The sequence below is a fragment of the Neopsephotus bourkii genome, unplaced genomic scaffold (assembly GCF_033783945.1).
Source record: "Neopsephotus bourkii isolate Nb327-2 ecotype Australia unplaced genomic scaffold, CSIRO-AGI_Nbou_v1 NB_1292, whole genome shotgun sequence".
In the NCBI taxonomy this organism is placed as follows: Eukaryota; Metazoa; Chordata; class Aves; order Psittaciformes; family Psittacidae; genus Neopsephotus; species Neopsephotus bourkii.
In genome coordinates, this window is record NW_026901776.1 from 6,892,378 (window position 1) to 6,910,845 (window position 18,468).

At 40.2% G+C, this 18,468-nt stretch overlaps 1 protein-coding gene across 3 annotated transcripts in view; it reads left to right on the top strand.

The window, feature by feature from the left end:
- CRIM1 (cysteine rich transmembrane BMP regulator 1) overlaps positions 1-18,468 on the top strand; it is a 193,740-nt gene that overhangs the window by 3,439 nt on the left and 171,833 nt on the right. For all 3 annotated transcript variants that reach the window (XM_061365837.1, XM_061365839.1, XM_061365838.1), the window contains exon 2: positions 10,674-10,847. In XM_061365837.1, coding sequence (XP_061221821.1) covers positions 10,674-10,847 — 174 coding nt within the window. The remainder of the gene's footprint in view (positions 1-10,673; positions 10,848-18,468) is intronic.

Below are 18,468 nucleotides of genomic sequence, written 5' to 3' on the forward strand. Positions count from 1 at the left end.
AGATGAAGAGGCCTTGACTGCTTTGCTAAACTCTTGTAAGGCATAACAGTGCCATATAAAATAACACTGAAAATGAGCTGAAATTATTTTTAGCTGTGTAACAAATGTAAGTTTGTAATGTATTTGAAATGCATAGTTAATAGAACTGCTAGTCTTGCAGTGTTCTTGGGTTCCTTTTAGAATACACTTCTATATGATTAGAATGGCTTTTAGGTCGTAATTGAAAGAAGGTATTTCTGCTCCAGTAGCTTACCATGCAGTCCTTTGGTTTAGTTTTGGTAGGGTTGTTTTGTTTTGTTTTTTTCTTTGTTGGTGGGGAGGACAGGAGGGAGGAATACAGTATTTCTGTGTACTGTAAGTAATTTAAGGCTTGCCTGGAATACCTGAGGCTTGTGTGCTGAATGTGTAGCTTCTGAACAGGGATTCCCTTGGGACTAGCAGAAAGATACTGTAGCAGATTTTAGGCAAGTAGCAGAAGTGTGCAGGTTAATCCTCTAGGATGATAGAAGCTTGCCCTAATACGCGTTTAGTCCTGGTCTCTGGAAGCTTGGAGCGCTACTGTCTGACTCCTTGCTTGGGCAAATGGGAGAGCTTGGGTGTTGTTTCCTCCCTGCTTTAAAAATAGTTTGGACTAATATTCCTCCCCTAGAAACATACAATGGAGTATGATATATGTAAGGGCACTGTGTACTTCGTGTAAATAAAACACTCTGAAACTGTAGCTGTGGGAAGAAATTAAAGTTTGAAAACCGAACTTCTTAAAAAATGAAAAGCAACCCAAAAATCCAAAACATTTGCAGGAGGGGAGCTAACTTGCTTTTTTGTTGTTGTTGTTGTTGTTGTTGTTTGTTTGTTTGTTCAGGCATTGATTTACATGTATACTAGGGGAGTTATCCTTTGGTTTTCTGTTCAGGCATTGGTTTACATGTATACTAGGGGAGTTATCCTTTGGTTTTCTGTTCAGGCATTGGTTTACATGTATACTAGGGGAGTTATCCTTTGGTTTTCTGAAGAACAGCTTGCTTACAGACTTGCTACTATTTTTGCCACAAGTAGTGCTGCTGCTTGTGGCTTCTGTAGCCAGTACCCTTAGGAGAACCTTGTCTTCAGTTCATCTCAGTCCAGTACTCTGTATCTAATGGGTCAGTGAACTCAAAGCCTAGAACTTAATGCTTTGTGTCCAGACACACTTCTGTACAACATACTTGGCTTCTTGCCTATGATGCAGTCAGAACCCTAAAGATTAGGTAGCATTTTGCTTTGAATATGGGTTACTGAAGTTCAAGTAGTTCAGAAGTTTCATGTTGGTAACCTGGTGGTTTATATCTGTTTGAGCAGAATGGTGTTGTCCAGTTTTATGAACTTTTGATTTGTTTGGGGTTTTTTCATTAATCTGTTGTATAGTGAATGGCTGGAAAAATGTCCAAATAGTCCTGATGTCCATATATGTTCAGAGAACTTCCTCCATAAACATCAAGATAGAACTGGTGGTCTAGTTGGGGACTTAATCAGTATCAAATGGTGCACCAGTTATTAAGTGGGGGTGAAGGAAAAAATTCATGGTGTCAAAAAAAGTAAAGTCTCAAAAATTACTGAACTTGTGAAACTGGAATGAGAAGTAATTCTTTGGCAGATATTCAGCTTTGATATGATAACCTTTATTTCACAGTTCTTTTACCCCTGCCTCCCCCCCCCCCCCCCCCGAAAACGCTTACTAGGCACATGCTGACTTATGTACAGGCTGAATAATCTGTAAGTTATTTCTACTCCGTCTTGTGTCAATGCCAAAATCTCCACAACAGTAAGAACATGCAGCTTTTGAGTGTGGCATGGAATTTGAATTGAATCAGGTGCTTATTTGACTTGGAAATGGTTTCCTCTCTGTTTCTGGGCATCATGTTTCAATTTTAGAAATTGCTGGGTTCCAGTATTTTTGACATGGAAAAGTCCAAGGGAGACGAGGAGGGCTATTGGAGGGGTTTTGCTGTTGTGGGTCAGCACAGTTAGTTTAAAACCGGAAATCTCACTGTAGGTAGGCTTAATGACTAAATCTTTTAATTTCTGTTAAGAGGAATATTCTTATTTTATTTTTTAAAACCATTTAATATCACATGTTCACAGTTGTGATTTTTTTTTTTTCCCCTGTGGAAAACAGTTATTTCATCAGGTTCCCCAAAATCATGCTACTTACAAAAAAATTAACCGCCTTCAAACTTGTCATACAGTAATTTCTGCACCCCTAGGCATGTTTGCTGGTTTAATTACCCTCTAGCTGATTCAAGAATACTTGCATAGTACTTAGTCAACCAAAATGTCATTTGCCTGACATGTGTGTTATGCAATAATTAATCCATTAATATGGTTCAAAAATGCCTTCCTCTTCCTCTCTTTCTTTCCATCCCTTCCCCAAGGATTGTTGATCTCAATGAGTAAAGCTTACAGCATCTTGCAGACAGGACCAAATGTTTCCCTGTTTGGATGAATTAAGTACTTTGTAGAAGTGACCTATTAAATGTCTCTTGTGACTTGTAAACAGCTTTCATTTGAGAATGCATTTGATCCATAGTGAATTCAGGGTTTTGACAAAGACTTCAGGTGACACAAGTTGTGTAGTCTGACCATGCTATGTTTTAACTCTGCCTTTTGGTATGTAAGTATGCAATTTGGAAAATGACAAATATATATATAAAGCTTATGTATATGGAGAAAATTACGAGTATAAAATAAGATGGGAAGATGGCCTTCTTCCCTTATACAAAGTTATCTGGGTTAAATTCCACATAAGCATATGGATTAGAAGATGGTCCCTGAGGGAGGTTTAGTCTAAACAGACTAGTTTGGCCATGTCTGGGGGAAATAATCCCTTAGTAATATATTGAGATGGATGGAAGCAGTTCACACCTTTACCAGAGGCAATATTCAGACCCCAGCAACTTTCACTGGGTATACTGGGTACTTCAGAATCTGCTAATCGTGTTAGCACCTTGTGGGTCATGAGTGTGCAGGTCTTTCAATAAGAAAGCAAACAGGAGAATATAGGGTTGTGGATAAGAGGAAAAGCACTGGCTCACGGGCATGCGCCCATTCCCATGTTTGTACTCATTTCCAGAATTTTAAGCCTTAAATAGCGACCCACCTTGATACTGATAGGCTTCAGATATTGGGGTCTATTATTAAGTAGTGAAAAAAATTAGCAAGTGTAATGTTTCTCAGTCAGAGAGAGCCCCTTCTGTTGGATGACTTACCCAGGCTTTGCTACAGCTGATGTGCTGTGTTCAGGATTTTGTTCAGGAAGGCTGGATGTGTGCATGTCAGGTGTTTCTTCTGCTCGCTGATGGGCTGTTGATAAAAAGGTGAGGTCATACTGATAATGGTATTACATGTGCTAATGTAAAATATGCTGCTTTGATTATAGAGAAAGTCAACTTGATGTCTGTCTTTAAGTTAGGTCTAAGAAAAAGGAAAAAGAATGGGTTACGTAGAGGTTTTCCTGTAGTCCCTGTGACTAAGAAATTGGGTGTAATTCCTCTGAAACATCCTGTAATTATGGTGCTCAGTGATGTTGCATTAATGATGGAGGGGATAAAGTGGCAAAAGGTGTAGGATATCGGGTTTCTTCTAATAGTGTGGATTGTGCTTGCTATAGGTTACTTTGTTCATAGCCCTGTTCCAGAACTTGTTTTAGCCAAATTTTTCCTGCTTCTGTCAGCTTTGCCTCTGCTGAGCAGGTTCTGTAGTCTCTTGGTCAGGTACTTGTTTGCAGTGAAGCTGGTATGTGCTGCTGTGTGTGCGGGCTTGTGAGGTGTGAGTGTGCCTGTGTGTGTGTGCGCAGAGGACAACTTGGTGAAAAAACCTGAAAAGTGACATTTTAGCCCCCTTTGGGAAGTGGGTGAAAAGGTTTTGCCCTTCTTTGAGGCTTTAATAATTATTTCATAATTATTCTTTTAAAGAGTTTTCTGGAGCTAGGGGAAAAATCTGCTAGGACAGCTGAAATGGTGCTGTCCATGCTCATTCTAATCAGGGGAGTACTGGCAGAGGCTCTGTCTGAGCAATTAAATCCCAGGACGCTCTAGTATTTTCAGTCAACTATTTACAAACACGATGGGGTTCTGGTCATAAGAGTAAAATAATTTACTTGCAAGTCTTTTTCGGGTGCTTAAATGTCTAGGAGTCAGACTTCAAAACTAACTGATTATTTCAGACAGTCTTTGGGGCAGAAGGCTGTTGGAAATATCATTTGGTCTTGTTGGGGGGAGCACTAATAGTGAAAGTCGTAGAGTTAATTAGCTTGGAAATGACTGTTAAGATCATCAAGTCCAACTGTTAATAGTGGAAGTCATAAACAAAAAAAAGCCAAATGAAACACACACCAACCCCCGCCTCTCCCCCTACCAAAAAAAGAAACCAAATGCAAAGCAACAAATAATAACCCCCAACCAACCAAAACAATTAAATTAAAAAAAAAAGAAAAAAGGGGGGGGGTACCTGGAGAACTGAAATACTGCAGAGAGCGGGAGCAAGGGAAAACGTTAAAACTTTAATAGTTGTCCAAGTTGCATGCTTCACTTAACACTTCCATTTATCTCCTTGGTTCTGTGGAGTTTCTGATAATTGAGGGGAAAGCTGGTTTGTTTAAATACTGTCTGCATTCCTTAATGTGAAATAACTGCCTCAAGACACATGCAGAGCTGCTGCAGTGAAATTTTTTCTTGCTGTGTTAGGGATTTGATCACCTGAGATTCAAGCTCTAGCTTGAATAAGGCAAAGCAGGCAGTCAGATTTGAGATGAGCCTTACTTACCATGTGTGGTGCTCCCTAGGTATCTAAATGTTGTGGTATGGTTTTGCTTTCGAGCTTTGAATAGAAACTCTATCAGGAGACTGCAGAGCCCTATTGTACTGACATGCATTCCACGTGAAGGTTCAGTCCTGAAAAGCAGACCCTTCCAAAAGGAGGTAAAGCCACCTTACTGTAAAACTCTCAGCTGTGTGTCTTACCATAAAAGCTTCTGCCAGCTCTGGTCCCTGACTCATGACTTCACTAAAGGAATAAGTTGCGAGAGGGGAGAGGATTGCAGCCAGTACATGAGCTCAAACTAGCTTCAAGGCTAGCCTTCCCTTCTGCTGCTTTTCAAGGTCTGGGGCTGGGTTTCAAGCATTCTTTAGTGGTGATTACTCATTTCTATTGTTCATCTTCTCCAAAACATGCGTTTCCTTTCCATCGTTCTTTTTTCCTGTTCAAAGAGAAGCCAAAGCCTACTGGCAAGAAGTATTTCCTTTTTTTATTTCAGAAAGCCTGTAGAATCCTCTCAGTCTCATACCATCTTAATGAATAGCACTGATTTGAAAATGCTGTTGTGTATACCATTGTGCAGGAGTGGTGGGGCTGAGACCTGGGTCTGGCTTAATGGAGAAGTTTCTAAAAGGTTGCCCCGTTCCCAGAGTGTAGTACTAGTCTCGGTAAGGATCACTTCTGTGTCACCATGAAATCCATTCTTCCTCCTCCTTCAAATGCAGGATTTAAAAGGATGCGAGAGTGTAAGATGTGACTGTTTCAGATTAGCAATGCATTTGATGGTCTCTTTTCTCTTCAGGATCCTGAGAATCTGCCTGTCATGCTTTGAAGAGGCTGAAACAGCTGAGTAACACACTGCAGTTAAATTATGGGAGTTCACTCAATTAATTTCAATTATGTTTTACTACCCTCCCAAACTGTAATGTAAGATCAGTGTGGATGTAATGCTTGTATATTAGTTTTCAACAGTGATACTGTAGAGACCATTCCAATATTGTCGCTTGTTGGTTTGAGGTGATGCATTACCTTTATAAACAGTGAAGGAGAAATGTATATGGTTTGCCAAACAATAGCTGATATATTCATTGAATGTCCAGAAAAGAGGAGGCACAAAAGAGGAGATACTGCAGCAGGCAGAAGGAATTGAGAACTTGAAGGAAGGGAAAGCAAAAATACAGGTAATTGGAGTAGGAGCCTTGAAAGAGGACTGTCCTTGTACTTTTAACTTGCACCTGTTTTGAGGTGATCCTTTGCATATAGGAACAATAAATGCAACTACTATGTACTTCAAATACCAGGCTTCGAGTTAGTGTCTCACAGTTGCATGCTTTTCTGGAACACAAGCAGCTCTTCAGGTGAAGAAGATGTAAATGCTTCAGCAATGAGCATTGTGCCTCTCATGCTGCTGTAGTGCTGTATTGTGGGTGCTGGTATGTAGGATTTAGCACAGAAGTAGTGATGGAATGCTGCTTACCAGAGACATTTCTCGGGCTGTTTCCCAGACTGGACCTGTTGTTTAAGGACCTCTTGTTCAACTTGTTAATGCCTTAATCCTCTTCCCCAGTTAAGATGCATGCTATGACAGGTCTTGAGAGTTCAGCAACCCAGAGCAGCACTTGAATCATTACCAAGCTGAAGTATTTGCTTTGCAGAAAGCAAGTGATTATATGAGTGATGGCAGAAAATGAAAGAAGTTGGGAATTAATATGATGTCTCTCCTCCCATGGCTCCCTTATGTTATAAAAGCACACCTGGAATAATTAAAGTATTGTGTCCAAGACTTAACTCCAGCCTGAGTAAGTGCAGAACAGTATTGTCAGGAAAAGGAACTTGCCTGAATGAGTTGGAAAGAGTAGGGAACTGCATGTAGGTAGAAATGAACAAGTGACTTTTGAGCTATAGTTATTAGCCTGCTTGGAGAGTTTGAACCATTTCTAGGGGTGTGTGTTCAAAAAGTAGTTGAGTGTCTATCTAACAACAGTTTAATATCAATGCATGACCACGAAGAAGAGCAGTCCTTCCCCCCTTTGCCTCTACCTGATCAAGCCAGCACAATGAGATGGTGGAAACTGCAGCTTAACAGTTTGGATAAAAGTTAGCAGTTTACTTTGGCTGCTCTTCAAATGGATTATTTTTAGAAACCTAAGAATGTTAAACACCTGCCTGATTTTTGTGTTTTCAAGTGTCCTAGAAGTCAGCTAGTGGATAGGATGCTTGTACTGAAGTTTGAGAGGCCCTTAGATTCTTGAATTTGGGTTTTTTCAGCCCTGCTTGCAGAGAAGAAAAACATTCACAAACTGTTATATCTCAATTTCTTCCTTCATATCACCTAGATCTGAGAGATATTCATGAAAGAGCCCTCTCCTGAAAAGGAAGCCATGAAAGAAGTCAAACACAGCATGCAGGAAAATGTGCTGCAGCCTGGAATTGTTCATGAACTGTCCCAGGTTTCCACTGGTGTGTAAAAGTTTGGTTTTTAGAATAGTCCACAAGACATAATGATTTGGGGAATAATAGAGGCTAGGTTATATGCTTCAGAGAGTCTAGACTTTGTTCAGGACTTGTTTCTGTTAGCAGCTGAATTATTGCTGTTCCCTAAAGGAGCAAGTATGCTGTACTTGACCACCTTTTATCCTCATTCAAGTGAAGCATTAGATGGCTTTGAATCCAAGTGAGACACTGGATTAATCCCTTTAGCCCATACGAGTGCTTTGATGTGATTGTACCTTCCATTCCAGATGATTTTGGTCTGCCTATACTGATATGACTTCTGATGGTTTACTCTAAGTGGTAAACAAGTATGCATTTAACAGGACCTTCAGCTTCTGTTCATGAAAGGACAAAATCAAGTAGCAAAGGGACCCTTAAGTTTGCATGAAAGATCGTGCTAGACTTTGCATTGATTAACTAAACAGAAGTAAGCTCTTGTTAACACATTTCATAGATCATAGAATAGTTAGGGTTGGAAAGGACCTTAAGATCATCAAATTCCAACCCCCCTGCCATGATTCCTCCTTCATTGATTGAAATCTTGTTTCTAAATGAAATTGTGTGAACAGGAGTCTGGTAAAAGATGTCTAGGCTAGAACTGGATTTGCATTCTTCCTGTCTGGATGTGACTTTTTTGTATTTGGAGTAATGAAAAATACCTTGTTTCAAGATTCATCATGTTGATGTGTAGTCTGCAAGTATTACTGAGAGATTTATCTTCTCTTCCATCCTCTTAATGGCTACTGAACTAATAACTTTCAAAACATGCAGCACTGAAGACTTTAGTCAACTCAGTGTTGCGCCATGCACTTTCAGTGTACCTCCTTTCTCTTGTTCCATTCTGAGAAGTCATGAAGTGGCTGATATGATATCAAATGCTCATCTCTCCTGGAAATCGGATAATACTGTGGTACTGCCAAAGTGTGTGGTTCATCTGCATTGATGCATCCTGCTGTAAGGGATGGCGCTGCCTTCCATGCCAGGTGTGTCCCACCTTACGTGAGGTGAGCAGCTTTTGTGTAGCAAGGTTCCTGCTCATATCTATCAGCCTTGAAAAGATCTGGTGCTGCAATACTGCAGGGCAAAACCACACAAATACACTGAACTGGTGTCCTGGAGCAGAAGTGTGCTGTCGTTGCTGTCTCTGTGGCCCAACAGCCTGCAGCATGCTGTTCTTGAGCGGGTGGTGGTTAGAGCAGCTCCAGGGAGCCAGGGCAAGGGGTACCTTTCAGCCACTGGGGTCAGCAAAGCTCCTGGCTGGCACACAGTGGTAGGGGAGGAGAGGCTGAGTGTCAAACAAGGAGCAGTTCAAACTGTTTTTTTAAGACTAGTCTGGGTGAATATGTGGTCCCTGTGGTTACAGAATTTGAAACACCAAGTCTTGGAGCGTAGCTGTAGCCTCTTTTGTTCTTCTCATTACGTGGATTACTGCTGTGATTTGTAAAATACAACTTGTCCAGGCTGTATTCCGGCTTCTCAAAAACAGGATGTATTATTGTTCTCTGAATTCTCATGATTTTTTATTTTTTTCCTCCCTCTGCATGCATGGCCTCCTCATGATGAAAGCATCCCAAACATTACTGAAACGGCATCTTCTCTTGAAAGGAATTTTAATCGTTTCTCTTCAGGAACTTCTTCACTTCCTGTGACTTTTATTGATACAGTTGCTCTGTGGGATGATAGTTTAACAGAAAAAAAAAGAAAAAAAAGAGAAATTACTTCCTGAGGTTAATGACTGCTCTTCCTTTGCTATTTTTATGGAGTAGAAGAGGTTCCCTTTTTCATGTCTAAAACTGACTTGGTTGTTTATTCCGTGTTCTTTGTCAGCAGGGTACTTTGCTTACTTTACAACAGAAAGCAAGCAGTTGATTATACAGGGAGAAGCATACCCGTGAGAATCTCCTCTGACACTTTCTGTACATTATGAACAGTACTTAACTGGTAAACTAGTTCTTTCCAGGCTTTGGTTGTTTTTTCCCCAAAACAGGAAAAGCTGGAGGGTAGCAGGTGTTCTGCATGTTTCTGTGAGCTGAGTGTACTTAGATGAGAATGAATCTCGGTGTGTGTATGTACTGTTATTTACTATCAGTTTTCAGACTTCTATTGAGTGTCAAGACTACTGAATGGCTTGTATTTGGCTGTGGTCTTCCAGATGGAAAACAGCTTCTGATAACCCCAACAACCAAAAAACATACCCTTTATAGGCAGGATCTATATTGGAAACTTGCTTGTTGGTGTGAACTACTAGAAAACACTCTGTGAAAGCTGCCCCAGGGTAAAAGGATGTAAAGATAAAAAATAGGTTATTTGTTCCTTTTGTCATTGCTAGAAGTTAGTGGATTCTCTGTGAGACTATTTTGTAGTATTTGTTTTGGTAGGTAGACAAGGTTAGAAAATTATCTGGTGCTCTGTAGTGAAGAATATCTAGTGCCTAGTTTATCTTCTTCAGTCTTGCGTGAAAAGCATGCATCTTGCTTAAACTTCTGCATTGGTGGGATGTTGCTGTATGTGTGTTTGACCCGAGGAAGCTTGTAGGATTGCTGATCTTGGTGGGCTCTGGATTGACTGGATTTGTTGCTTCCTGGAAGAGGGGGGGAGTAACTAAAACCAAAAATAAAAAACAAACAAAACCCACAACCAAACAAAAAACAAACCCACAGACACCCTGTTGCCTGTAGCCTCCTTCTGAAAGGAACATGTGCAGTTGTATATCAGCATACATTTGATGGGACTGATTAAGGAAAAGCAGAATTACTTGAGCAGAGACTTGTTCCAGCCCAGTTATCCCCTGCCCCTTGACAGCAAGGATCGTGGTGTGCTTGAGCAGTTTTCCTAGAGTTGGATAGTAATCCAGGAGTGCTGGAAAACTCACTTTTGGTCATATTACAGAACAGGAGGCCTGGCATCTTGCAGTATTTTTGTAATAAAAAGCTATCTCTATGGAGCAAGTTCTATGTGATGAATTTTTTTTAATCAGGTTTATGAATGCTCTTTCTGATTCAGTTTTGACTTTTATAACAGCTGCAGATTCTGTTCAATGTTCTCACTTCCATGATAAATATAACTTCAAGTATCTGCAGAAGTTATTTTGGTTAGAGTAGTGCTCATTTGTACTATAACTATGCATTTCCCCGAGACATCATAGCTTTTCATACAGATGGAAGCAAACAATGCCAGTAGCTGTAACAAAATGGGCAGTAGAACAGCTGCAAAACATGGTACTTGGCAAATCCCACCGTTTGGATTAATCCATTATTTTTATTTTAATCTGTTATCTTCTGTTTAGCACTATGTTGAACTTGAAGTAAATCACACCCAACTCCAGAGGAGCTGAATTTATATACTGCAGCCAAAATCCAATAGTGAGAGAGTTTGTTTGTTTATTTTAGATGAAAACTGGGATGATGATCAGCTGCTTGGATTTGAACCGTGCAATGAAAACCTTATAACAGGTTGTAACATAATCAACGGGAAATGTGAATGTGACACCATTCGGACCTGTAATAATCCATTTGAATTTCCAAGCCGGGATACTTGCCTGTCTGCTTTGAAAAGGATTGAAGGTAAGCACTTGTCTTCAGTAATTTGGTTAGTAAATTTTTTTGTGCATTTGGTAAAAAGCTAGGGTCTAGTTTAATGTGTTTTAGGATGACTTGAGTAGTTTCAGATACCTGTGGTCTTGTACTTTTCAGAAGATGGTTGCTGTTTTAGGGAATGATAGGACTTCAGTAAGCTTGGCCTTCCAAATATGGTGGTTTAAGAATGGAAGAAACTAATACTTTGTGTGTTATGATGTTTACAGGTTTTAAGACACGCTGTTCTGTTTAGTTCATGCTGCCTTTGCATATCTTTAGCTGTAAAGCAGTGTGGAAAACTCTTTAGGATGTCCTGATGTGACTAAACCATGAGTGAATACAGTGGATTTCAATAGCAAAGGCATGAAAAAGGAGTAGTTTTTGATTATGCTTGTATCTTTCATAAATGCATGAATTATTGCTTTCTTTCAGTTTATATAATGTAGCATTGCTTTAATGCTCGTATTTTTCAATTTCTGTGTTCCTTTGGTTAGAGTTGCATTAAGCCATGTATGTTTATGCTTCTGCGCACAAACATAATGGTTTCTTTGGGCTTTTCATGGTTTATTTTTTTTATGTTGTGGGGTGGTGTGGTTTTTTGTCATTGTTGTTACCTATGGCAGAACTGGAAATAAGTTAGCTCAAATACATCCAGTTGGAATTAAACTCCTATGGTGTATTTCTAGGATTGTTTCGAGCAGCCGTCAAAGGCTTGATCTTGGTCCCTTGCTATAATTTCATAATTACTGTTTGTTTTCCAAAGTGTCCAGGAACATTAAAAAATTGATTAATAGTGTGAACCTGATTGATCAGCCTACTTTAAACCAATGTTTAAAGTCACTGTAAAAGTAAAGGTATTTGTAAGGCTACTAACTATGTTTAAAGTTACTGTCCGAGTTGCAGAAGTGTGATCTGATGTCATTTATTGTATTTCCTTTGTGATAAGAAAGTTGCTTTTGAGCTGTGGACTTTAAACGGGATCTTGTGAGAATGTAGCTTATTACTGTCAGCTATGATGTTGATCTCTAAAGGCGTGCAAGTGCTTTGTGTGGGGGTTTCATGGTTTTTTTAGCTGTAGGAAGAGGAAAGGCACAACCTTTAGTCTCTTGTTGCTGTGTAGTGGGCAGTAGCACATAGGGGTTCTTAAGTAACCTTGCTGCTTTTTTACTTGTGAATGTGTGATTAAGTCTGTAGTAGTTCAGCAGGGCTCTTGGCATGACAGTTCATCATGTTAAACTTGCTATAGAACTATTACAGTTCTATTGTGGGATGCCTTTTTCTTCTTTGCAGACTTGGAAGAAATGGAGTTAGTGTGTGGAATGGCATAGCCAAAGCAGGTTGATTCTTTGAGTAGCTTGCCTTCAACAACCCTGTGTTTCAGCTAAATTCCCATTTAAAGAGGAATAGCATTTTAAGCTTAGCCACGAGGTAACAATAACTCTCTGGTATGACAGGGGCAGCTCAGTTGTCTTACAGAGGGGAATGGGAGGGCAGTGGGGAAGGGTGTTCTTTCAGAGCCTTAGGGCACCAGTAGAAGAGTTGAGAACCTGTTGATTTTTAATCCTTTACAGATAGAAAGGGTAGTTTATGCAAGTGATGAAACAACAGCAGTACCTTTAAATACCAGGAATATGGCAGTTAGAACAATCCAGCTTTTATTAGTAAGAATGTAACTGCATTTGCATTCTTAGACTGTCAAACCCTACCACTGAGGAATGTTTGAAGTTAAATCCATCCGCGCTTCCTAATAGAACGCAGAAGTCATAGCATAACTTTGATTTAATTTGCATTTAACAGCTGTAGTCAGTCAAATTTGCCTACTGTGTTTTGCACTGTAAATGCTTATTCTCCCTTTCTGTAATTAGGATTGGGAATTGAATGCTAGATGCTTATGGAGATTGCTTCTTTAAATGCATTACTTCTTGTTTTGGTAATTAAACCCAAATTAGTGCTTCGTCCTGTACCTAATGGAAAAGAAGAGTAACTTTTTTCCCCTTGTGCTTGCCATGTCCCTGTTTGGTAAGCAAGCCAAGTCTCTTAGGTTGAATGGGATAGCCACATTGGTGTGTCTGAGCCAGTATTTACTGTTTGAGTATTTCAGGCTTTCAAAGCTTATAGTCTAAAAGTTGAATTCATTTGGGAAGGCCATGTGAAACACAGCTTAAGGGGTATGCAAACCAGAGGGCTTTTTGAGCACATTAGAATAGAAAAACCTTTCAGTTTCCTTAAAGCCAGCTAAGTCTTAAACTTCAGTGTCATATATGTTAAATATATCCTAAGATTTCCCTAAAAATCCTCAGTACTGATGTGTACTTTGCTCTTTTGGCTTGTCTGTTAAAGATAATAGCAGGAAGAGTTGAAAATTTAAGTCTTGAAAGAATGCTGCCATGGGGAGCGGGACCAAGAGAGGGTAATCCAAGTTGTCTCTCCACACCACACTTGATGTGGATAATTAAATACACAATGTGATTAAAAAAACCTCCATAAAGATATAAATTAGCACCTGAATGATGGATACACCATAATTGGAGTTTCTGGAGAAAACTTTAAGAATTTAAGTGCCATCTAAACAGCTGTTTCCATGTGGTTCATACTTTCAGGATACTTATTAGGCAACTGAAAATGTTTTATAGTGTTCAGTGACATGTCACTCTAAGTTTTTTTTATATATTTATTATAAGGTTGTGTTGCTAAACTTCTGTAACACAACTGAGGAAAGGGAAAATGCTTCATCCCATCAAGCTGAATGGGCCAGGTAGCTTTCCTTTTAATTATGGAGGTAATCAGGAAGGTCCTATGATTATTTTTTTTTTGTAGTGCAGTTTATAAAGCACATCTGAGATAGATTTATAACTTTACAGAATATTTGATAAATTGGAACCTAGAGAAATAGTATTTAATGGCATCTAGAGAAATTCTGGCTTAAGCATTTCATTAAAGCTGCATAGCTATGTCAAGTTATTTTGGGCTGTATAAATTCATTTAACTGAGGACCTGTCTTTGTTTCCTGAGCAGTTCAGGCAAGCCAGTGATGCTGGATCAGTGTGCTTTCCTTGTTTTGATTAAAATGAGTTACGTCACTTTCTTTTGGTGTTTTATTTCCTTTTGTTTTGAGTTTGGGTCTGTCTTTTTTGCCATTTCCTTGAAAGAAGGAGGAAGTGTGCAGTTAGGCTGCACCTATTATCCCTGGCGTGCACACACCTGTGCGCAGGAGTCAGTAGTTCTAATGCCAGCTGTACCATCCTGCACAGCGCACTGAAACCTACCTTTGCCTGCAGGTGTGGAGTCTGTTCAATAAATGTGATTTGGGAAATAACAAGCATGAGCCAAACACCTGAAGTCCCATTTCCAGATAGGACCATGTGTGTGAGAAGGGGTAGGGGCTTTTGCATGTACTTCAGTTTCTCATGTAATTTGTGCTCACACCATCCCTTTTAGGTGCCTCTCCAGTCATCTTCCTTTTTTTAAATCTAATTTTAGATTAAAAAAAAGTCTAATCTTAAGCTTTTCAGAAATGAAGACCACACACAGCTTGGGCTTGATGTCAGTTCTGGCTTGCTTTCTCAGCTAACCCAAAGTTTTCTCTTGTTAGCTTTATACAGGCTCTTTCTATCCCTGCTGGCTTGTATCTGCCTGCCTGGCTGGGCCCCTCATATCTTGTTCTACATTTACCTTTCCCTGCCTCCTTTTCTTACTTTCTTTGCCTCCCTGTCTCATCCTGTTTACACCCCAGCTGACTTAAACAAGCCATATGAGGCAAATAGGACCAGTTTCTGGCCTTCCTTCCCAAAATCAGGCTGCATGGACTCTTAACATCATGTTGCTTAGATATCATTAACAGGGCTCAAAAGCCATGTTCTTTTTGTGTCTCAAAGTCCTATTCTGCCCTGAGCTGTGGAAGCCTCTAATGAGGGTAGTTGGTTTAATCTCTTCATAAATATATGTAACTTCTGTAGGGATGCTGATGTCTATTTGAAAGTACTGAGGCTAACGTGGGATCTCAGTAATACAGGTAGTGAAGGCAGTTGTTGCCATCTCTTCCCCTTGTTTTTTGCTGGAAACTGGAGGATTGGATACATTTAAAGGGTTGGTTTTTGTCATAGAACTTGGTAGCTAACTTCTAACTAATCTTTATGTAGGCATACTGCAAATGCTAAAAGACTTCTTACTTGAAAAGAGTATCTTATATAAAGCATGCTTATGCCTTAGAGGTCTCTGAGCCTCGTTACTAGGCTTAAAGTGCCTGCTTCTCTACATGGGCCATCAGTCAGCCTTCATATAGAAAGCCTTTATAGAGGTCACAGAACCATTCTGCTATAAGGAAATGCACACATTTAGGGGTAGAAAGAAAGTGTCTGGAAAAGCTATTGCATACCTAAATAATAAGATTACTGTGTTGGTGTTTTGTTTAAAATGCTTTTGGTTATTGTCTTGATGAGTGCCTGCTCTGATATGGTTCAGGAAATCCTGTGTTCCTGAGCTTGGAAAGTTTGTTTCTATTCAGGAGACTGCTAATGATGACAGCTTAGTTGAACTTGAACTGCTGGAGTGGACTGTGGAAAATATGGCTAGAAGGTGGAAAGTGAGGAGATGCCATCTGTCTGCTGAGCCACAGCAATGGGCAGAAGTCTAATATGCTGCATCCATGCATTTTTGCAGTCAAGAATTAGCTACAGACAATACAGACATTTTGTCAGACTTTGTGTGAGCCACTGAGGACTGGGGTGAGGGAAGCAAAAGAAGTAATTTTTTCATCAAGATACATTTGTAGGGCATTGGTAGGTGGCAGTGTTGAAAATGTGTTATGTAGTGCAAGTCTGGTTACCTCAACCTTGCCTAGCATGTATTAGTTGCTAGGAAGTCAGTATCTGAAGTGACCCACCCTCAGGAGTGTCAAAGGCTGTCTTCTGGTTCTAGGATCTTCTTTTTCTTCATTTATGCTGGACTCTGGCAGCAGTTCAGGTAGCCCAGCAGAGCTTTAAAGAACGGGAACCCAAGGATGTTTTTGAGCCTGCTCCTCCTCCTATACCAGAGCAGGTCAGGATCTGTGCTCTTGTGAGCTGCCCATGGGATCACAGTGTGCTTTGCCACTTTACCCCTTCAGAGGTAGCTGTAGGTCTTTGAAATGGTGACTTGCTCCTTCATGTTCCCTGCTGGAACAGCCGTCTCCTCTTACCTCTGGGAAGTGAGGGGAAGGATGCCTGTCAGAGGCATCCAGTCTCTCACTAGGTGGGCTGTACTCCAGGTTGGGATCTTTTCAACTGGATTTGCTAACTTCAGTCTGTAGATTCTTTGAAAGAATGCGTGCTTCTACTAGCTTGCTTCTTTAATTTGGCAGCAGTGTGCATTTTGGTAATACCAGGTACTGGTGTGGCATACAAAGGTGTTACTGAGCACTACAGAGAAGCGCAAGTGCCACCTGTCATAGCAAAGATGGTGGCTTTCTCTTTCAAATTCTCTCAATGTACACTTGAGGTCTAAGAGGAGATACTAATTGACTTTGTTGGTTCATACTCTACCAAGAACATAAGCATGTTCCATGTCAAAGTTAAGCCTAGTCTTTATACAGAACATATGTGAAGAATAAAAGTAAAGAATAAAAATTTTTATCTTTTTTGGTAAAAGATACACTTACTGCTGTAGGTATCACACACAGTATCACAGTATGTTAGAGATTGGAAGGGACCTCAAAAGATCATCTAGTCCAATCCCCCTGCCGGAGCAGGAACACCTAGATACGGTTACACAGGAACGTGTCCAGTCGGGTTTTGAATGTCTCCAGAGAAGGAGACTCCACAACCTCCCTGGGCAGCCTGTTCCAGTGTTCTGTCACCCTCACTGAGAAGAAGTTTCTTCTCAAGTTTAAGTGGAACCTCTTGTGTTCCACTTTGTACCCATTTCCCCTTGTCCTATCATTGTTTGCCACTGAGAAGAGCCTGGCTCCATCCTCGTGACACTCCCCCTTTATATATTTATATACACTAATAAGGTCACCCCTCAATCTCCTCTTCTCCAAACTATAGAGACCCAGCTCCCTCAGTCTTTCCTCATAAGGGAGATGCTCCACTCCCTTAATCATCTTAGTTGCCCTGCGCTGGACTCTCTCCAGCAGGTCCCTGTCCTTCTTAAACTGAGGAGCCCAGAACTGGACACAATATTCCAGATGAGGTCTCACCAGGGCAGAGTAGAGGGGAAGGAGGACCTCTCTCGACCTACTAACCACCCCCCTTCTAATACACCCCAGGTAGACACCCTTCACCATTCTGGCTGCATGTAAACCCTGCTACTGATACGAAGTTATCGAAACTTGTTTTAAGAGTTGCTTCTTAATTACCTGGCTTGTGCCTTTCCAAGCTATTCACAGCTGTCCTTCATAGGTGAAAGGAAAAGGCCTCTTAAGTTGCTGGCATCCATTAAGCTGGCTTATTGCAACATACTCCTTGCATTCCATTATTTTTTACATGTAACTGAATAACTTTATGCTGGCAAATGTTGCAATACCTGTTAGACCAGTCCTGGAATAACAAATATGAGAAGGTAATTTTATTCTGAATGCTTGTTTGGGATGAAGTCTGATTTTGTTAAACTTTCAAATGTGCTTAGTCTGATATACTTTCCACTCCTCTTGCATAACAATTAACGTATGTTTTTGCTCAAATAACTGAAGTTTGAAGGTTGGCATGTACTCGCAATAGGAATGTGGTTGTGGCAGAGGTCCAGGTTTTACTCTTGAACATGCTTATGAGAGCCAAGTAAATATATTCGAAGTCAGAATTTCACATGAAACATAGGAAAATAGCAGCATAGCTTTCTGGCTTTGTTTCTGAATGCATAGGTACAGGAGGAGAAAATATTTGACGTGGAAATACTACAGATCAGGAATTTCTGTTGTAAACTGGAATCTACAAAGAAATCTTAAAAAAAAAAACAATATTGAGCAACTTGCTTGTTAGTTGATGAGAGAGGGTTTTGTGACAGTGGCACATCCGGCAGTGCAATTGCCTTCACAGCATAAGAGAGGTGTTAAATTTGCAAGACTTGTCACTTTTTTGACTCCAGCTCCTCAGAGTGCTGTTCCCTGATCAGAGAAGTATGATCTTTTTCTAATGTATTGGCTCTCTTAGCATTTCCTGTTTCTAAGATGAGCTCTTGCACAGAGAACATGTGTGCCGTGAATTTTCCATCTAAAGGTAAGAACTTTGCAGAAGTTTCAGGAACATATTGAATAACATATGACTTTCATATTTCTGCATTGATGTGGCTGCATACCTAATTTTAGGCTTAATTAGATGACGAATAATGCTGTATTTGTATTAATGGGGGAAAACAGCATTGCAGAAACTGTTAGGTGGGAAGATTGAACCAAGAACCCCAAATGGAGTAGCTGGCTAAAAACCCCCAACCTTGAAGTGTTAGCATCACAGAAATCACCTAGGATTGTAATTTACACTATCTTCACACTTCTTTTTTTTTTTTTTCCTTGCCATTTTATGCTAATGTGTGATGTTTCTACTGTGCTGTAACTGAGCTTAATGTGTTTCTGTGCTGCACTTGCTCATGTGAGCTGCTGTGCAGATGCCACCCTTGACTTTCCCTCTGCATCCAAATC